The sequence below is a fragment of the Mandrillus leucophaeus genome, unplaced genomic scaffold (genome assembly GCF_000951045.1).
Source record: "Mandrillus leucophaeus isolate KB7577 unplaced genomic scaffold, Mleu.le_1.0 Scaffold1451, whole genome shotgun sequence".
Lineage (NCBI taxonomy): Eukaryota > Metazoa > Chordata > Mammalia > Primates > Cercopithecidae > Mandrillus > Mandrillus leucophaeus.
Genome location: NW_012101423.1, coordinates 748437 through 772372, shown reverse-complemented (window position 1 = coordinate 772372; position 23936 = coordinate 748437). Strand labels below are relative to the sequence as shown.

The window sequence follows — 23936 nt, the reverse complement described above, 5'->3', positions numbered from 1 at the left end:
ATGAGAGACATAGGATCAAAAGAATCCAGGGTTAACTAACCTCTTAATTATGCAAACTTCTAAGTCTCCTTCCATTTTCAGTATTGTCACCACCATGTCTGCACCCAGAAAACAGAGTAATTGATAGCACAAATTCTTTTGATTTGTTTTTCTTTTTTCAGTTATTTGCTACAATGTATAATCTGTTTCCATGTAGCCACACAGAGGAGCACATGGCAGAAATTTTTAGCACAGAATTTTGTAACCAGTTCTTTCTATTTATCAAAACTCAGTCTGATAGTGAAGACTTACATCAAGTCCATCCCAAGTAACTAGTAAACAGATGTATGTTAAAATAACTTCAATCCTCTCACATTGGAATACTGTATTTAATTTATTACAAGTAGTGGTCACGGAGAGAAGTGTTTCTTCAATGATTGAAGGCATCAGTTGAGTTTTTAATTTTTAAAATAATTTTGAATGAATACAAATTAATTTTTGCCCAACATTAAAAATATATAAAAATACAGGATAGGGATCAAATTATTCTTACTCCTGCAGGGTTATAGTAGAACCTTAGTGATAAAATGAAAATGTTTTACTAGAAGAGAGGACTTATAATTAATAAGTGATTTCTGTTCATTCAGGGTGATATTTTTCTTGATGAAATGCAATCTATTTCTCCTGTAGAAATATGTATAATTTACTACTTGATGAGATACCTTCTATTTCTCCTGTTCAAAGCATACCCTTTGTGAAAGAATTATTGCAATGCCTGGCAGCAGAGAGCCTCAGAGGTGCAGGGTCTGAGATCCAAAGAGATGTGAGTAATGAAGAAGTTCTGACCAATGACCCACATTAGCAATACCAAGTGACCTGAAGACATGGTTATTCCCAAGATATGAGGAGGATGTAATTTATGGCATGATTTACACTTATACCTCCCATCAACTTGCTGCAATGGTGTCAATATATTTCCTATCCATTATAACAGGTTATAAAATACCAGTCCAATGTTGTAGAGCTTCAGCCTGTTTTACCTTCAGAAAGACTGTTGATCATCATTTCTTCTTTTTTGAATCCCTATGTTTAAATCTCTAGATCTGAGGTCTGAAATCCTAGAAACTGTAAATATTATCTACCTTCCCTTTTCCTATTAAACCATTCTAAATTTGCCTGGCATATAAAGGCTAAGTTAAAAGGAAAAAATATACTCATGAAAGATTTGGTTTTTCCTGATTATCATCTCTGTTTACCATTTCTGTTGGCATATGCAGGTAAAATTGAATGACAAACATTGTTTTACTCTGCCTCTTGTTTATGTTAAAGTAATGACATTGCAGAGCATTATGCATAATATATAAAGCAGTTTCACTTGAAAACAAATGTTATCTATATTCTACTTCCTTAAAACCAACACAAATATGTGACAGGTTTTAATTTTATCTCAAAATGTTTATGCAAAGTTTAAGAAACAGCATCTCTGTATATTTAAATTTTTAAAAATAAGTCCTGAACCACATCTGAATCTTAAAAAAACTTTGCACCCATTGCTAACGTTAAAGGAAGGAGAGGGAAATCTATTTCGCATTTTGGAAACCACAAATTGCAGCATCAGTCAGCATATTGGGAAAAAAGACTAAATATTGGAGAGTTATTTCCTAGCAAATACCATTGTCCCTTGTATTCAAAATTGAAGTTAGAAAATGATGTTTTGTCTACACCACTGCACAATTTGATCATGTAACTGCTCAGGGAGTTATTAAAGTTTCTTCCAAAGGTTTTAAATAAAAAGGTCAATAGGTATTTATTGTGTCACCAATTATGTGTCACTTGGCAAAAGGCACTAGAATTGTTTTCTTTCCTGACCTTTAAGGTACAAAAATCTACAGTATTTGACACACCTCATAATTTGCTGGTGAGAGTCACCAGTTAGGATAGGACCCTCATGACCTAATGGTTTGTGACTATGCTTCTTCTAGTAGAAGAAATTCTCATTGTTGGAAACAGCTAGCCAACCAGTATCATAGGAGTCTTTTCAGCCCCCAACTTTTTGATAAATCTGCTAACAATAATAACCAATGAATCAGTTAATAACGGTGGAAATTTAACGGAGTCCTTCTAAGGCCATGGTTCTTAGTGTGGACTGTAGGTTAGAGCACCAAAGTAGCACAAAAACAAACCTGATACCTGGGTCCAATCTCTCAGACAATTTGCAGCCTTTAGAAATACAGCCTATGTATCCATATCTTTCAGAAACTGTCCCAGGTTTTTCTACTGTGCAGCAAGGATGGAGAATTATTGTCTCAAAAATGTGAGTAGAGACATTGAATTTAAAAAATTCTTAAGAGTTGTAGAAAAGTCTACTTTTGAAAATTTTTACATTCCTACCTGTAATCCTGGCTCACATTTTGTATAACAAGCTGACAGTTCACCCATGGCCCCAGAGGCTCCCAATAGAATAGGCCAAAGGGAGGAAGAAATGCTACATTAAGCATTAAGAAACAACTGCTAAGGGGATGAAGAGCTTTCTTTCCTCCTCCTCATTCTCTTCATCTCCCAACCAGACCAGTATCCTCCAATAAGAGTTGGTTTTGTACTCAACACCAAATGGGGCAGGGTGGGAATGTGAGAGACAATGTCTGATATAAACTCTGTATGCTCCCCGACAAACACCACCACAAAATCATCAGTTTTATTTGTTACATTTCTCTCTTCATGTAGAGGTGGACACACTTTTCTATTAAATTAATCTCTACTCCATCAAAATCCCCTTGGTTCTTGAAGAATCCTTTATTAGTCTGTTTTTACCCTGCTGATAAAGACATACCCAAGACTGGGCAATTTATAAAAGAAAGAGATTTATTGGACTTACAGTTCCACATGGCTGGGGAAACCTCACAATCATGGTGGAAGGCAAGGGGGACCAAGTCACATCTTACATGGATGGTAGCGGGCAAAGAGAGACCTTCTGCAGAAAAACTCCCATTTTTGCAACCATCAGATCTCATAAGACCCGTTCACTATCATGAGAACAGCACAGGAAAGACTCGGCTCCATGATTCAATCATCGCCCACCAGGTCCTTCCCATAGCACATGGGAATTATGAGAGCTACAAGATGAGATTTGGGTGGGGACACAGAGCCAAACCATATCATTCCACCCCAGCCCCTCCCAAATCTCATACCTTCACATTTCAAAACCAATCATGCCTTTCCAACAGTCCCCCAAAGTCTCAACTCATATCAGCATTAACTCAGAAGTCCACAGTGCAAAGTCTCATCTGAGACAAGGCAAGTTCCTTCCACCTATGATCCTGTAAAATCAACAGCAAGTTAATTACTTCCTAGGTACAATGGGGATACAAGCATTAGGTAAATACAGTCATTCCAAATGGGAGAAATTGGCAAAAACGAAGGGGCTATAGGCCCCATGCAAGACCAAAATGCAGTGCGGCAGTCAAATCTTAGAGCTCCAAAATGATCTCCTTTGACTCTATGTCTCATATCCAGGTCAAACTGATGCAAGAGGTAGGTTCCAATGGTTTTGGGCAGCTCCAGCCCTGTGGCTTTGCAGGGCAGAGCTTCTCTCTCTGCTGCTTTCACGGGCTGGCAATGAGTGTCTGCTCCTTTTTAAGGAGAATGGTACAAGTTGTTGGTTGATCTACCATTCTGGGGTCTGGAGGATGGCCTTCTTCTCATAGCTCCACTAGGCATGCCCCAGTAGGGACTCTGTGTGGGGGCTCTATCCCCACATTTCCCTTCTGCACTGCCCTAGCAAAGGTTCTCCATGGGCACCCTGCCCCTGCAGCAAACTTCTACTCTTCTGAAATCTAGGCAGAGGTTCCCAAACCCCAATTCTTGACTTCTGTGCACTTTCAGGCTCAACACCACATGGAAGCTGCCAAGGCTTGGGGCTTGCACCCTGATCTTTACATCGGTCCCTTTCAGCCATGGCTGGAGCAGCTGGGACACAGGGCACCAAGTCCCTAGGCTGCACACAGCACGGGGACCCTGGGCCCAGTCCATGAAACTACTTTCCCCTATGCCTCCAGGCCTGTGATGGCAGGGGATGCTGTGATGACCTCTGACACGTCCTGGAGACATTTTCCTCTTTGTCTTGGGGATTAACATTTGACTCATTACTTATGCAAATTTCTGCAACCAGCTTGAATTTCTCCTCAGAAAATGGGTTTTTCTTCTCTATCACATTGTGAGGCTGCAAATTTTCCAAACTTTTATGCCCTTCTTCCGTTATAAAACTGAAAGCCCTTAACAGCACCCAAGTCACATCTTGAATGCTTTGGTGCTTAGAAATTTCTTTCATTAGATACCCTGAATCATGTATCTTCCATTAGATACCCTGAATCATTCTATCAAGTTCAAAGTTCCACAAATCTCTAGAGCAGGAGCAAAATCCTGACAGTCTCTTTGCTAAAACATAACAAGAGTCACCTTTGCTCCACTTCCCAACAAGTTCCTCATCTCCATCTGAGACCACTTCAACCTGGACCTTACTGTCCATATTGCTATCAGGCTTTTGGTCAAACCCATTCAACAAGTCTCTAGGAAGTTCTAAACTTTCCCACATTTTCCTGTCTTCTTCTGAGCCCTCCAAACTGTTCCAACCTCTGCCTGTTACCCAGTTCCAAAGTTGCTTCCATATTTGGGGTTATCTTTTAGCAATGCCCCACTCCTTGTACCAATTTACTATATTAATCTGTTTTCACAGTGCGGATAAAAACATACCTGAGACTGGGCAATTTAAAAAAAGAAAGAAGTTTACTGGACTTACAGTTCCACATGGCTGAGGAGGTCTCACAATCATGGCAGAAGACAAGGAGAAGCAAGTCACATCTCATGTGGAAGGCAGTGGGCAAAGAGAGAGCTTGTGCAGAGAAATTCCCGTTTTTAAAACCATCAGATCTCATGAGACCCATACATTATCATGAGAACAGCACAGGAAAGACCTGCCCTCATGATTCAATCATCTCCCACTGTTGTTCCTCCCACAACATGTGAGAATTATGGGAGCTACAAGATGAAATTTGGGTGGGGACACAGAGTCAAACAACATTAAATTCCATATTTAATTCATTAAGTAGCCAATTATAAAAGATCTGTTGAGGGTCAGGCATTGTGCTCTGCTCTGACTCCACAGCTGATTCAATAAATAGACATATATATAAAATGCCCAGGAACACAAAGGTGAGAGTGGCCAGCTCTGGTGCCATTCAGAGCCTTCCCTCTGCTCAACCAGCAGGACAACTCCTGCCAGCATCTGCTGCGTCATCAGCCTTTCTGACAGCCCAGAAGTAAGAGAGTTGTGCAGCAAGAGGTATCGCAGTGAGTCCATAAGTAGACCACATCTTATCAATTTTTGTATCTCCGAGTACCTTGCATATATTAATTATCCAGCAAATATCCAATCAAGAAATGAATAACAAATGCTGAATGTCAATCCTGACACCCACTTATGAATTATGGATTTTCTTACTGTTTTGAAAGAAAAAAAAATATTGCCAGGATCATGGTTGTGCATGTGTGTTTAACATAAGGTCTGTAATAGGTACTTTTGAGGCCACGAATATAAAAAAGAAAGAAACCCACCAACATTTGGAACTGTATGTATGGAATATTATATAAATGATGTCATTTAATTTAAATCACTAAGTGTATTTATTATTTTAATTTCAATTAATTTAATCCTTCACAACAACTCTTTGTTTTGGTACTATTATTTTTTTTAATTGATACTAGTAATTATACAAATGTCTCACATACTTGTGTTATTTTGTGACATGAATATAACATGTAATAATCAAATCAGGGTATTTGAGATATTCATCATTTTGAGCATTTATCATTTCTTTGTGTTAGAAACATTCTAAATCTCCTGTTCTAGCTATTTTGAAATACACAATAAATTATTAATTATAGTCACCTACTAAGCTGTGGAAAAAAATAATTTATTCTTTCAAATCGTATGTCTATATTCAAAGCCAATTTTTCTTTATCTCTCCATCATCCTACCCTTCTCAGCCTCTGATAATCATCATTCTACTTTATACCTTAATAAGATCAATTTTTTTAGCTCCCACGTATGAGTAAAGATATGTGATATTTGTCTTTCTGTACCTGACTTATTTCGCATAACATACTAAACTCCTGTTTCATCTATGTTGCTGCGAATGACAGTATTTCATTCTTTTTAGAGCTGAGCAATATTTAATTGTGAATATATACCATATTTTCATTTCTATTGATGGACATTTGGTTTGATTCCATATCTTGTCTATTGTGAATAGTACTACAATAAATATGGGAGTGCAGATATCTGTTCAATACACTGATTTCCTTTCTTTTGAATACACACCCCAAAGTGGGATTGTTGAATCACACAGTGGTTCTATTTTTAGTTTTGTGAGGAAGTTCCATACCGTTTTCCATAATGCCTGCACTAATTTACATTCCCACCCAGTGTATAAGATTTCCCCCTTCTCCAAATGGCTGCAAACACTTATCTTTTATCTTTTAAATAATAGTAACTCTAATTGGGATGAGATGATGTCACATTGTGGTTTTGGCTTGCATTTCCCTAATGATTAGTGATATTATGTATTTTTTCATATAATTGTTGGCCATTTGTGTGTCTTCATTTGAGAAGGTCTATTCATGTTCTTTGCCTATTTTTTAATCGATTTTTTTTTTTTCTGTTGAGTTGTTTGAGTCCCTTATACAGTGGATACTGGACAGTTTCCAGTATTTTATCCCATTCTGGAAGTTATCTCTTCACTTTGTTAATTCTTTGCTGAACACAAATTTTATAGCTTGATGCGATTTTATTTGTCTTTTTTAGATTTGTTACCTGCTTTAGAGGACCAACCCCAGAAATCATTGCCCAGACCAATATCCTTAGCATTTTGACAAGGTTTTCTTCTAGTAGTTTCAGGTTTTAAACTTAAATCTTTAATTCATTTTGATTTGATTTTTGTATACAGTAAGACGGAGGGGTCTAGTTTCATCCCTCTGCGTATGGTAATCCAGTTTTTTCTGCACCATTTATTGAAGATACTTTCCCCAAAGTATGTTCTTGGCACCATTGTAAAAAAATGAGTTGGCTTAAATGAATTAATTGATTTATGAGTTATTTATTCCGTTCCATTGATCTATGTGTCTACTTTTACGCCAATACAATGTTGTTTTGGTTATTATGGATTTGTAGTACATTTTAAAATCAGGCAGTATGATGCCTCCAACTTTGTTCTTTTTGCTCAGGAGTGATTTTGCTATTCAGAATTTTTTGTCATTCCACAGAAATTTTAGGAATTTTTTTTCAATTTCTGTGAAGAATATGATTGGTACTTTGATAGAGATTGCATTGAATTTTACGTCACTTTGGTCAATATGGACATTTTAACAATATCAATTCTTCCAATCTATAAGCATAGAATGTCTTTTCATTTTGTGTGTGTGTGTGTGTTCTCTTTAATTTCTTTTATCAGTGTTTTATAGTTTTCATTGTAGAGATATTTTACTTCTTTGTTTAAGTTTATTCCTCGGTATCATTTTGGAAACTAATGTAATGGGGTTTCTTTCTTCATTTTTTTTCCAATTATTCACTGTTAGATTACATAAATGTTACTGACTTTTGTATGTTTATTTGTATGTGGATCCTGCAACTTTACTGAATTTTTTATTAGTGCTAACAGTGTTTTGGTACAGTCTCTAGGTTTTTCTAAATATAAGGTCATGTCTTCTGCAAACAAGGAAAATTTGATTTCTTCCTTTACAATTTCTAGGCCCCTTCTTTCTCTTGTTTAATTGCTCTGACTAGGACTTCAAGTAGCATGTTGAATAAAAGTGGTAAAAGTGGGTATTCTTGTCCTCTGCCATAGTTTAAAGAAAAGGCTTTCAGTCTTCCCTATTCAATTTTATTTTAGCTGTGTCCTTTATTGTTTTAAGTATGTTCCTTTTATACTCAGTTTGCAAAGAGGTTTTCTCATGAATGGATGTTAAATTTTATCAAATGCTTTATCAGCAACCATTGAAATGATTATATAGCTTTTGCCCTTGGTTCTGTTAATGTGATGTATCATGATTTTTGATTTGCATACGTTAAACCATCCTTGCATCCCTGGGATGAACCTCACTTTGTCATGGTGATTGATCTTTTTAATCTGTTGTTGAATTCTATTTGCTAGCATTTTATTGAAGATTTTTGCAGTGATATTGACCTATACTTTTCTTTTTTTCCTTGTGTCCTTGACTGGTTTTGGTATAAGGATAATATTGGCCTCATAGAATGAGTTTGGAAGTATTTCTTCCTCTTCAATTTCTGTGAAGAGTTTGAGTAGAATGGGTATCAGTTTAAGTCTTTGGTAAAGTTTAGCAGTGAAGTTGTCATATCCAGGGCTTTTCCTTAATGGGAGACTTTTAAATTACCATTTCAATCTCTTTACTCATTATTGTTCTGTTCAGATTATCAGTTTCTTCATGGTTCAATTTTAGTAGGTTGTATGTGTTTTTTCCCCCAGAAATTTATCCACTTATTCCAGGTTTTCCAATTTGTTAGTATGTAGTTGTTGTTCATAAATGTCTCTAATGATCTTTTGTTTTTGTTTGGTATTAACTTTAAAGTTTCTTCTTTCAGCTTGGATTTTATCTATTTAGGTCTGCTCTCCTTTTGTTAGTCAAACTAAAACTTTGTCAATTTGGTTTGTCTTTTAAAAAAACTTACTTTTCATTTTGTTAAATTTTTTTTTGTCTCTATTTCATTTATTTCTAGTATGGTCTTTACAATTTCTTTCCTTCTACTAATTTTGGGTTTTACTTGCTCTTGCTTTTCTTGTTCCCTGAGGTGAATTGTTAGGTTGTTTACTTGAAGCTTTTCTACTTTTCCAATGTAGGTATTTATTACTATAAACTTCCTTATTAGTATTATTTTTGCTGTATTCCATAGGTTTTAGTATTTTGGGTTTCCATTTTTACTTTTTTCAATAAATTTTTTAATGTTCTTCCTAATTTCTTGATTGGTCCATTGATCATATAAGAGCATGTTGTTCCATTTCCACATATTTTTACAATTTCCAAAGTTCCTCTTGTTATTGATTTCTATGTTTATTTTATTCTGGGTCAAAAAGAATACTTGATATAACTTTGATATTTTTAACTTGTTGAGACTTGTTTTGTGGCCTAATATATTTTCTGTCTTGAAAAATGTTCCATGTGCTGATAAGAAGAACATGTATTCTGCAGCTGTTGAACAAAACGTTCTGTAAATGTCAGTTAGGTTCATTTAGTCTAGAGTGTAGTTTAACTCTAATGTTTTTTTAATTTTCTTTTATCCCTCAATAATCTGTCCATTACTGAAAGCGGGGTGTTGAAGTCCCCTACTATTATAGCATCGCAGTCTGATTTTTCCCTTTATATCTGTTAACATGTGCTTTCGATAATGTGGTGCTCTAGTGTTTGGTGCATATATATTTACAATTCTTATATCCTCTTGCCAAACTGACCCATTAATCATTATATAACGACCTCCTTTGAATCTTTTACAGTTTTTACCTTGAAGTCTACTTTGTCTCATATAAGTATAGATACCCCTCTTTTATGGTTTTCATTTAGTAGAATTTTCTTTTTATCTCTTCACTTTTGGCTTGTGGTTCTTTTTAGTATAGGTGAAGTAGTTTGCTTCTGCGCAACATATGGTTAGGTCCTTTTTTGTTTTTCTTTTTTTTTTTTTATCCAGTCAGCCACTCTGTCTTTTATTTGGATACTTTACTCCATTTTTGTTCAAATGTTATTATTGATAGGTAGGAAGTTACTACTGACAATTTGTTTTTTTGTTGTTTTATGACTGTTTTGCAACTCATTTCACCTTTTCTTCTTACTGTCTTCCTTTTCCTCTGACAGTGTATCTTAATTCCTTGTTTTATATTTTTAGTGTATCCATTATAGGTTTTCTGTAGTTATTTGAGATTATAAAAAATAATTTATAGTTATAATAATTTATTTTGAACAGATAACAATTTAACATTAACACAAAGAAACAAAAAACTAAAAAGTTTGTAATTTTTCCTCCCATATTTTAACTTTTTGATGTTTTGATTTACATCATTTTGTATGTCTGGTTAAGAAATTGTTGTAATTATTATTATTATTGACATATTTGTCTTTTCATTGTCACACTAGAGATATGAGTAGTTTACACAATGCAATTATAATATTATAATATTTGAATTTTTCTGTGTACTTTTACCAGTGAGTACCTTCAGATGATTTTCTTACTTCATGTTATCACCCGTTTCTTACAGATTGAAGAATTCCCTTTAGTATTTCTTATAAGACATGTCTGGTGGTCATACATTTCCTCAGTTTTTGTTTGTTTAAAAAAGTCTTATGTCTCCTTCATGTTTTCAGGATAGCTTTGCTGGATACAATATTTTTAGTTGGAAGGCTTTTTTTGTTGTTTGTTTTTTATTTTTTATTTTTTTCCTTTAGCATTTTGAATATGTCCTCCCATTCCCTCCTGGCCTGTATGGTTTCTACTGTGAAGTCGATGGCCAGAAGAATTAGAACTCCTTTATACATTATTTGCTTTTATTCTCTTGCTGTTTTTAGGATGGATCCTCTCTTTGTCCTTGACCTCTGGGAAGTATTATGTGCTTTGGGGTAGTCTTATTTGGATTGAATCTATTTGGTGCTCTTTGATCTTCCTGTGCCTGGATATTTATATCTTTCTCTAGGCCTGAAAAGTTTTCAGTAACTACTTCTTTTAATAAGCTTTCTACTCCTTGCTCTTCCTCCTCTCAAAGGCTGATTACTCTTGAATTTGTTCTTCTGAGATTATTTTCTAGATTTTCTAGGCATTCTTCATTGCTTTTTATTCTTTCCTTTTTTCTTCTCTGAATATATATTTTCAAAAAGTGTGTCTTTGAGGTCATCAATTCTTTCTTCTGCTTGATCAATTCTGCTGTTGAGACCCTTCAATGCATTTTTTCAGTTCCACTAATGTGTTTCTCAGTTTCAGGATTCCTATTTGTTTTTTTTCAATTATTTAGATTTCTTTGTTAAGTTTCTGTGATAATATCTTATTTGATTTTTAGTGTTATTTTGGAGTTCACTGTTTCTTGAAGACTGGTATGTTGTATTCTTGAGGTGAGAGCTCACACAATGACATCTTTTTGGGGTCTCTCACTGGCTTCTTGATTTGTGGATTTTAGGAGGTTATGGTTCCCTGTTTGCTTTTGTTACTTGTGGATGTGCATGTATGTCTTCACATGGAAGAATCAGTTGTTTATTCCAGTCTTCACTGTCTGGGTTGGTTTGGTCTCTCTAGTGTACATGTGTTTAGATGTTGTCTGATAATCGCCTGTTAATATCCTTAGTCCTAGATCGCTGCCTCCTTTTCAGCACTAGATGGTGGCCTAAGCCCAGGTTTGCCATGGATCTTTCAAAATGTCAAAGCCTCGCTCATCCAAAATGGTGATTGGGGGTGTCCTGAAGGGGATTTCCCAGCTGTGTGGGTAAGCTGAGCAGGAGTTTTTGCCCAAAGGGCCCATGTAGCATACCTCCACCAGCGCAGTGCTACTGAATTACCTCTCTGATTTGGCACCTCTTTTGTTTCAGATGGAGAGTTGCCCCTGAGTTTCATAAGCTGGGGCTGCTCGCTCCATCTCCACTGTCTTCCAGCTGCCCTCAGGGATCCTTCTCCCTACAGGCACTTATGATGAGTTTTTGTTCGAGTATTTTTGGAAACCTTCAGTGAGACAAAATTAAAGATGTTTTGTTATTACAAAATACCTCAGAGCTTTCAAATGCCATGTTTGCTGAAATTCTCAAAAAGAGCGATATTTACCCAACATTGCAATGGAAACTTTTGGTGCTATGAGCTTTTCTTAGAACCCAGACTAGCAAAATGTCTTTTGTGTAGTACTGCTTTATACTATACTGCCCTATGGTCTCCAAAGCTATGGGCTACAAAGGGAGCTGGATAAGACACAAATACCCATTTTAAAGATGGAATGTGGTCAGTGTTTTCAGAGAGGTAGAGAAAGAAGGAAGAGCAGCTCAGATGAAGAAGAAAATGCCTCCAGATTCCAGAATAAGCTGCTCAGAAAATGTGACATTTGACATCTTCTCATCAGTGGCATCAATTTCCTTCCAGGATTTCATATTTCAGACTCAGTTACTGGCAATCTTACCTGCAATTTGGAATCCCTGGGAAGCTTTAAAAATGCTAATACCTGTGTCCTATTCCCAGAAAATCTGATTTATTTGGTTTGGGGTGGGACCTAAACACCAAGATTTTAAAAATTTACCAAGTTATGTCATGAGCAGACAAGATTGAAACCATAGCTGTGAACCTTGGCAAAATTTGTGACTTGCCTTATCCTGAACAAATAACTTATGCTTTTTCTGCAACAATTCTCATGCCACTCTTTTCAGCTCTTCCCATGGCCAAAATCTGTAATGCAGGTATAGATTTTAAACTTATTTACATCTGTGCCAATACTGGAGATCCCTCCAGACTTACTTCCTTCTTTCAGATTTTCTCTCCTAGGTATGCCTAATATTTAAAATTAAGGCTCAGAATTATTTAAAAACCAGGATAATAAAAATGTTAATAGCACAAGCTCAGTATCAGGCTGTAAGGATTCAAATACATATACAGATTTCTAAACTTCGGTAAGATGCCCTGCTTTTCAAGCCTCAGTTTCCTTATTTGTAAAGCAAGCTAATAATAATATAAACCTTTACATGGTTGTTCTGAGGACTTTAACAAGTTAACTCTGGAAGTCCTCAGCACAGTGTCTGGCACATATTTGGGACTCATTAAATAATAGTGATCATTGGCATTAGCATCATCGTTATTTTACCACTTTGTCAGTTACCTTACATCCCTTTCCAGAAGTCACAGGTAAGCTTGTCAGGAGCCTGTTAGGAGCTGGAAGTTACTTAGGGATGCAGAATATCAGCCTCCAGCCCAGGCAGGCAGTTTTTCAAGGCAAATTGTATATTAAGGATAGAGAGACATTAACCTATGAATTAGAAATTACTTTGGGGAGATTTTTAAAAGTCTACCCCCAACCAGTTAAATCAGAATTTCTGGGTCTGGGATCCATGCATCAGTATATTTACAGTTTCCTGGGTGATTCCAAAGTGCAGCTAAGGTTGAGAAACTATGATTTCAATCTAGGGGCTACCAATGGCTTCCAAAGTCATTGGAAGTCCTAGGCTAGCCTCTTTCTTTGTTCTCCCTACCTCCCTTCCCCTTCTCCTTTCCTTCCTTTTCCCTCTCCCTCTCCCATTTCTCCTACCATTCAAAGTCTCCTACTCTGCTCTTCTCTCTCCTCTTTTACTGCAGCCAAATTCTATTTTCCTTTTCAACAAATGTATATATATGCTTATTCTCTTCTCAAACTGTCTCACAGATTCTGAACTCTAACTTAATAATTTATAACTCCCTTATTTGATAGAGGTTAAGCCAAGCCAAATTTCTAAACTTATTAACCCTTTGCCACTTCCTAGATGAGTTCCCACACCTGTGATTACTTTAATTCAGCATACAGCCTCATCAACACCACCTACATTTATGTCCTTTACATTAAAATCAGCTAAAGAGAAGCATCTATATCCATTTTAATTCCTGGTAAGTGAATGTTTCTTGACACAAAAACAATAAAATCCCTGTTTGAAAAAATTAAAAAGTTGCTCAAAACATATTACCAGGAAGTTGAATTGTGATTCTTTTTTTGCATAGCCTTCAGAGTTATTACTTTAATGATCACATGTGATTCTCACAAAAGCCCTTAAAGTATTTTAAACCCCATTTTGCATCCAAATCAAAGTGAAGTAAAGAAAAGTTAAAAAAATTCCACCAATACTTGCACAGCTAGTAAGTGGTTGATTCAGGTCTAAAACACTTTCCTTCTGATATATTAAAGGCTATTTATATCACACCATGCTCCAAGTCAGAAGGTACAAAGTGTGATTGCTTGAACCTAGTGTCAGGTAGTGCCAACTAATGAGAATAAAGTGGGGAGCTGCACTTGTCTCTATCTTTGCTTCATTATGTCAGAGTGGCAAAGCAAGGCCTGTTTCTGAAGCCCAGAGTTTCATGTTAAAAAAAAATAGAAATCTAGGACTCTACTCTTTCTCTTTTTCTTCTTCCTGCACTTTCCTTATTCATGAATGAGTTGTCCCTGGTCAGGCTTCTGTGACAAACCACAACAATGTTTGCTTGGATAATGAGTTTCTGGTGATGTCTTTGACTTGACATGTACCCGTTTTCCATAGGACCACTCAACCTGCTACCTGTCACTGAACACTGTTCAGGAATAAGATGGGGATGGGAGGAAGAAGGTCTTCATATAATAAAAATGCAAAACAAACAAATAATAAATAGGAATGTACATCACAAAGTTCTCAAGTGCCTTTTGCTAGTGAATGATAAAACATCACTAAAAAATCAACAAACCATTCATAATAAAAAACAATGCTCATGAATTCATGATAAATTCCATTTGAATACAAACCAAATGTGACTTTTTAAGACATATGAATAAAACACATATCAATCCAGTTGTTTCTAGTATTACTTTGCCAGCAAAATGAGGACTTTAATGAAATAAAAACTTCAGAGCCTTCAGTTGGAAACAATCTTGATCATTCCTTTACATCAATAGAATCTCATCTGCCTTTCAAGTGTAGCACAGTTTGGTCCAGAAGGATGTGGGTATGTTTGTCGCAACCGCTAGACTAAGATATCAAGAGGGCACGTGGTCTGCCTGACATGTCTTAGTATCATAGTAAAGCCTTGTTCATGCTTTATTGTATACACACGTACTAAATGAGGAATATTTTTAACTCAGTTGGAAAGTATTAAAATGATTGTAGAGTTTTTACATCTTTGTTCCAGTTTCTAGAATAGTGACAGGCACCAAGTGGTGATTCATTGATTATTAATAAATGAATATCTGATTAAATGAATGAAAAGTGGTTTTTTTTTAAGTTAGTGGGTTTTCCGAAGAATCTAATTTATTAAGCAAACCCAAGGGCATATAAAGCATTAAGACTTGCAAAGTAAAAAATCAGCCAGGCTACCAATAAGTGAAAAAGTGTTAAGCCTTGTTATTTCTGATATTTTCTAGGAGTTTAATATCTACATATTTAAGTTTCATATCTAAAATTTTCTAGGAATTTAATAACTACCCAAGGCATCTATTAGACATTGGGCTTTCAGACCTTCAAAGTCCCCCTATATGTCAAAGACCAGCTGTTTTTGTTGTGTTAAAGACCAGCTTGTAGTACCAAACTTTTCCAGATACTTATATTCATTCACAGGCAATTTCCTGCAAGAAAAGGAAATGTTATGGAGCATTTTGCAAATGCTGGGCATTTGAGTATGCATCTAACAGAACCAGGATCAGAGCTGAACCTTTAATATAAAGCTTGTTGTTGAAATAATGTTAAAATCCCATTTAGTTTCTTTTCTTTTCTTTCTTTTTTTTTTTTTGAGACGGAGTCTCCCTCTGTAGCCCCGGCTGGGCTGGAGTGCAGTGGAGCGATCTAGGCTCACTGCAAACTCCGCACGCCACCATGCCCCCGCTAAGTTGTGTTTTGTTGTTGTTGTTGTTGTTGTCGTTGTTGTTGTATTTTAATGTATTTTTAGTGGAGACCAGGTTTCACCGTGTTAGCCAGGATGGTCTAGATCTCCTGACTTCGTGATCCGCCCGCCTCGGCCTCCCAAAGTGCTGGGATTACAGGCGTGAGCCACCGCGCCCGGCCAAAATCCCATTTAGTTTTAATGTTAGCAATGAACATATTTCAATCTAATCAACATTTTGCCTTTTTTCTTTTTCAGGAACAATGGCGAGGGGATAGAGGAACAAATTAAAAGAAATCATGAAGTAACAAAAATCTAGGTTGTAAGATATTCTTCAGGAAATTGACTTAGTTTTTTCAACAAGTTAATGGCATGACAAATAAAAAGATAGAAGACACTACTCTAAATTAAAATGCCTTAATGATAAGAATGACTTAATGTTACAGTCATTACCATTAAAAAATATGCAAACCTTTTAAAAGACTTTTGTTGATTGTTGAAAACATTGTAAAATGGACTGGATATATCACAAAATCAAAAGTTATTGTTAATTCTTGTCTTAGTGCAGACTGCTGTAACAGTGTACCATTAAATAGGTGGCTTAAACAACCAATATTTATTTCTCATAATATTGGGAGGCTAAGTAGCTCAAGATCAGGGTGCCGGTATCCAGCGTTTGGTGGTGAAGGTCAGCTTCCTGGTTGGCAGATATCCTGGTGTCCTTATTTGTTGCAAAAAGAGCTAGGTAGCTGTCTGGCCTGTTCTTATAAAGGTACTAATTTTATTCATGAGAACTCTACCTTTATGACCTAATTACCACTCAAAGATATTACCTCCAGATACCATCACACTGAGATTAAGACTTCTGTATATGAATTTGATGGCGGTGGGTGAAACAAACATTTAGTTCATTGCAATTGTGTTAGGGGTGATAATAGCATTGTGCTTATACAAGTAAATATCTGTATATTTTTAGAGAGGTATACTGAAAAAATGATGTAATGTTTAGGACATGCATTTAAAATGCTTCAAAAATAAAATTTAAATGAGAAACAAGAAGCAAGTGTGGAAAATTCTGAACACTGATGAATATGGATGTGACTCTGTGGAGGATTATTATACTATCTCTCTACTTTCATGTAGAGACATTTTAATGAGAAGAATAAAAGTATACAATAAAACCCAAGTTCAGAGTTACAGTTTTCCTTGAATGTAGTCAATTTTGGGGTCTTGTTACGTTTTAAGAGTTATTCTATGTTTAAATAATTTATAAATTCTATTTATGTTACCATATATTTTTTCCGTTTTGGACTTTGCTTTTTTACTTATCTTGGAGACTTAGGTAATATTATATGTAGAGGTGCTTCATACTTCTTAATGTTTAGATGTGATTCCATCTCTTAACCAGTTTTAATGAGGTTGTTTTATCTGTTCATATTCATTATAAAGGAAATGTTTTCTGGGTTTAGAAAAAGATTGGAAATTTTTTTTTTTCCCTCTTCTCCAATGATGCATGCATGATCAAGGCACTAGGAAAGAGGCCTTGTTAAAGTTATAAGCCCAATCACTAATGAGAAAACTGTACATTTTTATCCCTTCAAGGTCTTTCCTGTCCCACACAGAACACTGAATACATGGGTATGTCTGGGTATCTGATAAAATATTTCTTTCTTTTCAAAATGAATGAAATAATGTTACCCAGTGAGAAGAAGGGAAATGTTTTCAGAGAAGAAAATATGTTTTTCTCAAGTTGAAAAGGATACAATCCTAAATTTAAAGATCAATTCAAAAGGAAGAGTTTGTATTATCCAGAAAATTGTAAGTACAAAATGACTTTCAGAATGAAATTTCAGAGTTATGAAGCCAAAATAATGAAGATAAAGCTAATATTCTCATTTAATATTTTCTTTTCTTCTGTTCTTCTAAGGTAACAAGGACCATTGAATACTAAAGATGTAATTGTTAAGGTTATTTCCAAGAAAAAAGGCTAAATGTTTAACTGTGAAGGCAATTCACACTAATTTGGATATATTTATATTCAATCAGGAAAATGATTGAGTGACTCTTAGTCATTAAACCAGAAATAATATATATGGAGAAGTCTGTTTTACTGTTGCCTAGCACATAGCTCTGTGAAATGATAAAATAGAGCTTCATTATAAAGTAATAAAAGGAAAATTTTATTTTTGTCATCTCACAGCTGCCCACACAAAAATCAGAAAAAAATTATATACATCTTGTATTTTCCTATTATTTTCTTAGCAATTTAACAGGTATGGTGAGAAGTAGAAAAGAAGTACAAACACTGAATGCTTCTCTCCTTCCCTAATTATTTCCCCTTCCCAATATCCCCCACCCAAAATAATCTTTACAGCAAAATAATCACAATGATATTTACAATAGGATTTCAGATTAGAAATGCCTTGTTATAATGTTAAGCATGACTTGACTTGCTCCTGGAAGCTTTTGCCATTCTAGGCACATGTACTTAGGATATGGGTTCTGTTTTAGTTTATTCCCTCACGTCTGAGTTCATCACTCAAAAACTTAGAATAATAAAATGCTTTAGACAGAAGGGACCATCAGATGACCAAGCATAATTCTATCACTAGTGTATTAATAACTATCATTTATTGAGCAACTATTATGCATCAGGCACTGTGCTGATAACTCTTTCTATATCATGCCATTTTAATCATTATAACAACCCTATACAACAAGGACTATACTTCCAGTTAACAGTAAGGACAGAGTGATTTATAAATGTTAATTATGTCATTCAGGCTCAATGTATGTGCTAGTTAATTTTGTCTACTCAATATCCATTTATCTTTCTTCTGTTACCTCAGTTTTGCCTTAAGAAACCTATCACTTCTTCCCTACTCTCAGTTAATATAATTAAGTTGGGGCTGATTCTACCCCAGCCCAACTGGCCAACTAGAAACATTCATTGGTTCAAGGGAAGGCACATTTCCTAAACTGGACCAATCAGAATAAATCTCAGGACTGATTTGGGAGACTAAGTGCCCTCATTCTGTGGAGGTTACTGAACTACTAAGGTGAAAACTGGAGCTCATGGTGCCCATCTTGCTGCAATGCGAGAAGTCAAAAGGGATGAAACAAATTTTTATTAACATCAGTCATGCTGAAAGTCAGAGCCACTCTTGGATTTGAGATTAGATAAATGAACAAACTCCTTTGCATTTTTTTTTTTAAGTCTGACTGATTTGATTTTCGGTGTTTTGCACTGGAATCAGTGATGAAAGATCCAATCACTAAGCTGATACACGGCAGAGCCAGGAATTAAACCCAGGTTTTGTGTTCTTTTCCATCACAGTGTTTAGATTTGATTTAATCCTTGGTTTTCTCTAAAGAATTCAAGCAAATTAGAATAAGATTTAGCCACAGAAAGTGCCTTAGGTTCAGTTACTCAGAATTAGTCCCTGAGTCAAAGATTTATGTGCAAGTAATTTATTAAGAATATGCCACAAAGGGAAACTGACATGGACCAGGTAAGCAGAGCAGGAAAGGAGAAGAAACCAAGCAAGGGTGAAATTTCCAGCAAAGTCCCAGCCTCAATCTGTTTCCCAGGGGAATTTCCAAGGGCAGTTACACAGAGGAGCTTGTCCTCCTGATTATGCTCTAGTCAGCCATTGCCAGGTGAGCAACCCTGGGTGGAGGGAACATATACTCCCAGGTACTCTTACTATCTGTGAGCCCTAGAAATGAGTCCAGTAGCCCAAGGCCAGTCCTCTGAAGAAGGCCCATTAAATGCAAAGCACTGACAAAGTTAAGTCTGAATTAGAGGAGCCTTTTCTGGATACATTCTGGCATAATCGGCTTTTCTGGAGTGAGATCTTGGAAAACTCAAAAGTATAGGAAAGGTCTCACTACACTGATGTGAAATTGAAGTCCAACCTGTTTCCTTACCTTCTTGAAATGTTACATAATTCATGGACAGCAGCTTCCTCAGGTTTATGATTTTCTTACATTTCTTTTGACGGCAGGGACCATTTTCCCATTCACAAGACCTCACCTCCACCAACTTATCAACATCGACCATCTTAACTTCACTTAGTATGAATTTTCTCACATACACAGTGGGGAAAATAATAGAGCCTATTTTGATAACTTGCTTTAAAAATTAAATGACAAAATGCCTTATCACAATACCAGGACTGAGCTATTTGCATGCTCTTTATGGACTGAAGTGCATCACCCTCAAAACTCATAGATTTAAGTCCTTGTACCTCAGAATGTGACTGCATATAGATGTGACTCAGTTAAAATGAGGTCATTAGGGTAGGCTCTAATCCATTCTACTTGATGTCTTTGTGAGGAGATTTGAACACTCAGAGATATCAAAGATGAGTGTGCACAGAGGTGAAACCCTGCCAGAAGGCAGCCATCTGCAAGCTGCAAAAGGAACCAAATCTGGTGACATTTTGATCTTGGAATTCTAGTCTCTGGAAACATGAGAAAATAAATTTCTTTGTTTCAGCCACCAAGGTTGTGTTATTTTGTTATAGCACCCCTAGGAAGCTAATACATATGCATATCAAAACTGTCCCTTCCTTAATTTCTCATTCTAATATCCTATCATTCCTGGGTACGTATAAATAGATGGTTGTTGTCAGGAAATGAAATTCATCCTCTACACAGTGTTTCCAGCCAACTGAGTTGGACATTTCAGAAACAAACCTTAGAAGAGCATAGGACAGTTTTTCCAGAAGGAAATATTCAGCAGATCCATATTCCACCTTCTCTGACACTGTGTTCCCAGCAGGTGGGAAATTATTCTCAAGGCTATATCCCAGAGACTACAATTGTGTTAGCATGAAGACCGGATGGAATAAAACCAGGATCCAACTGCATTTATTTTCAGAGCTTTAGAAAAGAATGGAATGTGGTGAAGGTTACATCTCCCTTTGGTGTCTTGGGTCTAAGTTTGGCTAACCAGCTCCATAAAGGCTACCTTAGGAACACTAGGTACTTAGTGGAAGCTAAACAATCTCTCCATGTCGTGTCCATGATTCTCAAAAATGAATCTAGAAAATCAAAGTCATAAATCTCTTTTTAAGTACCTTCCAAAGAAAACTATTTCTAAATGAATTTTATTGAAATAATAAGTTCAACAAATAAATCCAGAGAGGCACTAAAGCTTTTCAAAATGGAAAGAGAACATGAGTTAAAATATTAGAGCTGAGAAAACAGAACTGCTAGGTGCTCATGTCTTTGAAATCCCAGTTGATGTTCCTAAAGCAAAAAGAATGCCTCACAGCATGCACAAAGCATCTTCCTGTACACTATCCCACTTGAACCTCACAGTAACTCAGAAAATAAACAGGAAAGTGACTCAAGGTCAGAGAACTCACCAAGTGTTTTGCCTGAGATCAAAACAATTTAAGTGAATAGAATAGGAAAAAAATTCACATTTCACAGCAGTTCTAACATGTAGGCGTCTGACGCAAATATTCAAATAGACAATGGTATAGATTCAGGTTGATTAATGCCCTATCAATCAAGAAGACTTTATTTAATGCACTGTTCTAGTAAAACTATATTCTTTTCCTTCAGTAAAATTTTAAGATGCATTCTTCATAATTTGTGGGTAAAATCAAATACAAGAAGCCTAGGGCAGGAGTAGAAGCAGGTTTCCTAAATATACATCACTCTTAAAAATGTTTAAAGACAAAGAGCTGGAGCCTGCACTTTAGATTTACAAGTGATCTAGTGTTGTAATGTCTTAGAGAAATTAGAAAGAGAGTCCCTCCCACTGATTATTCTTTCCTGTCATTTGTTTGGCTAGAAAATCCAGCACTCTACATATAGGTGATGGTTTGTGCGAGTCGGAGCCCAGGAAAGAGACAGAAACCACACCAACTGTGAAGGTATTTGACTGTGTCAGCTTGGCTAGGCTACGGTTCCCATTTATTCAACCAAACACAAATCTAAGTGTTGCTGTGAAGGTATGTTATAGATATGACTAAGGTCCATCATCAGTTGGCTTTACATATGGAAAATTATCCTAGATAATCTGGGTGGGCCTGATTCAATAAATGGAAAGACCTAAAAGCAGAGCTGAGACTTCCCTGTCCACGAAATTCCAACTGTGGACAGCAGCTTTAGCCCATGTCCAAGAGTTCCAGCATTCCATTCCTGATGGCCTGCCCTATGGATCTCAGACATGCCTAGCCTGCCCCCCAATCATATATATACACACACACATATGTATACATATATATGATATATATACATATATACACATATATACATATATACACACATACATATATACACACACATATGGTGTATATGTAGATACATATGTATAGGTATACATATATACATATGCATGCATAGATTAGATAGATAGATATTCTACTGATTCTACTGTTTCTGCTTCTTTGGTTGAATTATGACCCATATATGAACTATTCGAATAATGAGAATTTAATATAAATAATTGTTAAGTAGGCAAAAAGTTATTAACTAACTGAAAGAGTAAATTGGAACTCTGAGGTAGATCACAGAATTAGCAACTTGAGGAATCAGACACCACCCCTAATGTTTAGGGTGCAAGGACAGAGAGTGGAATTACTAAAACTTAGAAATTTAGAGGACAGAGCCTGTGGGCCTAGGACAGTTCTCTGAGCAGATAGGGATAACCAACTGGTGCTGGTGTCTCTGAGTAGTCACTGTATCACTGGCTCAGAGAAAATGCAGAAAACTGCAAATTGCCTCCTGCTGCTGCTCCAGGAAGGTACTGCTCTGCCAGAGTGAAGAAGCAAAGAGAGGTGATGCTCATAGGAACCGCAAGCTGCCAGGTAGGAACCAAAAGGAAAGAGAGTGTCCTTTCTTTCTCTTGCAGCCTTGCATTTTTCGTCTAGTGCTCCCTATTGTTGGAAGCTAACAAGGATCTAGCTGGCAAGGCAAAAATAAGGCTTGTGGAGCCCCAGTCCTGGGAAAACAAGACAGAATGTAGAGTATAGAGGGGTGAGCACTTCACTGAGAGGCAAAAGATTGATCACTGGATTGGGGTCTTGGTATTGCTCAGAATATATAATAGTAAATATTTGGGGCAATATTTCCCCAAAGAGGAACCAAAAGAGCATATGATTAGATATACTTGTAGCACACTAATTCTTAAGTATCCTACAGCTAAATCAAAACCTTCTGCCACTAAATGTAATTCTTTTCTTAAAAGCAGCCACTTAACCCTTCTTCTGCTTGTAAACTCACTCCACATTCAGGGCTTTATAGATAGATTTTCACTTTGATCAATCCACATAAAAGTCAGTAATAATGTATTGCCAAGGCATTATCTTCTTAAAATATCCAAGCAAACCAATTATATCCTCTAAACGTGGCTCAGGGGTTGGAACAGAATAGGAACAAGTACTGTCTACTTAGCAGTTAGACGATATTCCAACAGTGAGTAAAACATGCTAGTGGGAATAGACAGTGACATGATAAAGTGGTAGATATTAAAAACTAGAAAATATTAGAACTTGGAGACCAACTGAGCATAAAGATGAAAATAAGATTAAAAAATGTGTATTACTTCAAGGTTTTTTGTTTGTTTTGTTTTAAGCAAAACTAGGCAAAGGCCATAACAATAACAGCAACAGGTAACTCAGTTTTGTTCAAAGATTTGATTGCACACATGCTCCTATGTGTCTTCTACTCTTACCTTAGAAGTTCTTAAATCTTGAAGTTTCTTAAGAAGGTCATGTTTATATTTGCCTATAACCTTTCACAAAGTGTGCCTTCTGCCTGGAATACCTGTCTTCCCTTGTCTTTCCATGAAAGACTAATTTATACTTCTAGCATCAATTCAAACTTCTATTTCTCAGTAACTCCTCCCGTCACCCAGAGCTGCAGCATTGCATGGCTCCAGGGGACATAATTCACATTGCGTTTTATGTGGCTAAGATCTCTTGGAGATATGCAGCCTGACAGCCTTTCTCTGATCTCCCTGCAAGGCAAAGTTTGGGTAGGACATGTTTGTCTGTCTGTCTATCTATCTATCTATCTATCTATCTATCTATCTATCTATCTATCTATCTATCAGCCTGCCCACCTACCTACTTTAGTCTGCAAAAGGCTAAATACCTGAGACTGGGTAGTTTAAATGAAAAACATTTTTTTTTTCCACAGTTCTTGAGGCTAGACATCAAAGATCAAGGTGCCATTAGGGCTGGTTTCTGGTGAAGCCTCTCTTCCTGGCTTGTAGATGGCTACCTTCTTACTGAGTCCTCACATGGCCCTTCTGTGTATGCATAGAGACAGAGAGAGAGAGAGAGAGAGAGAGAGAGAGAGAGAGAGTGGCGGGGTGGCGGGGAGG

The 23936-nt window shown here is 36.3% G+C and overlaps 1 protein-coding gene across 1 annotated transcript in view; it reads left to right on the top strand.

Annotated features, from left to right (window-relative positions):
• The window catches only part of RAB32 (RAB32, member RAS oncogene family), a 113926-nt gene that overhangs the window by 9774 nt on the left and 80216 nt on the right, over positions 1-23936 (top strand). The window contains exon 3 of the mRNA XM_011974449.1: positions 162-307. Coding sequence (XP_011829839.1) covers positions 162-307 — 146 coding nt within the window. The remainder of the gene's footprint in view (positions 1-161; positions 308-23936) is intronic.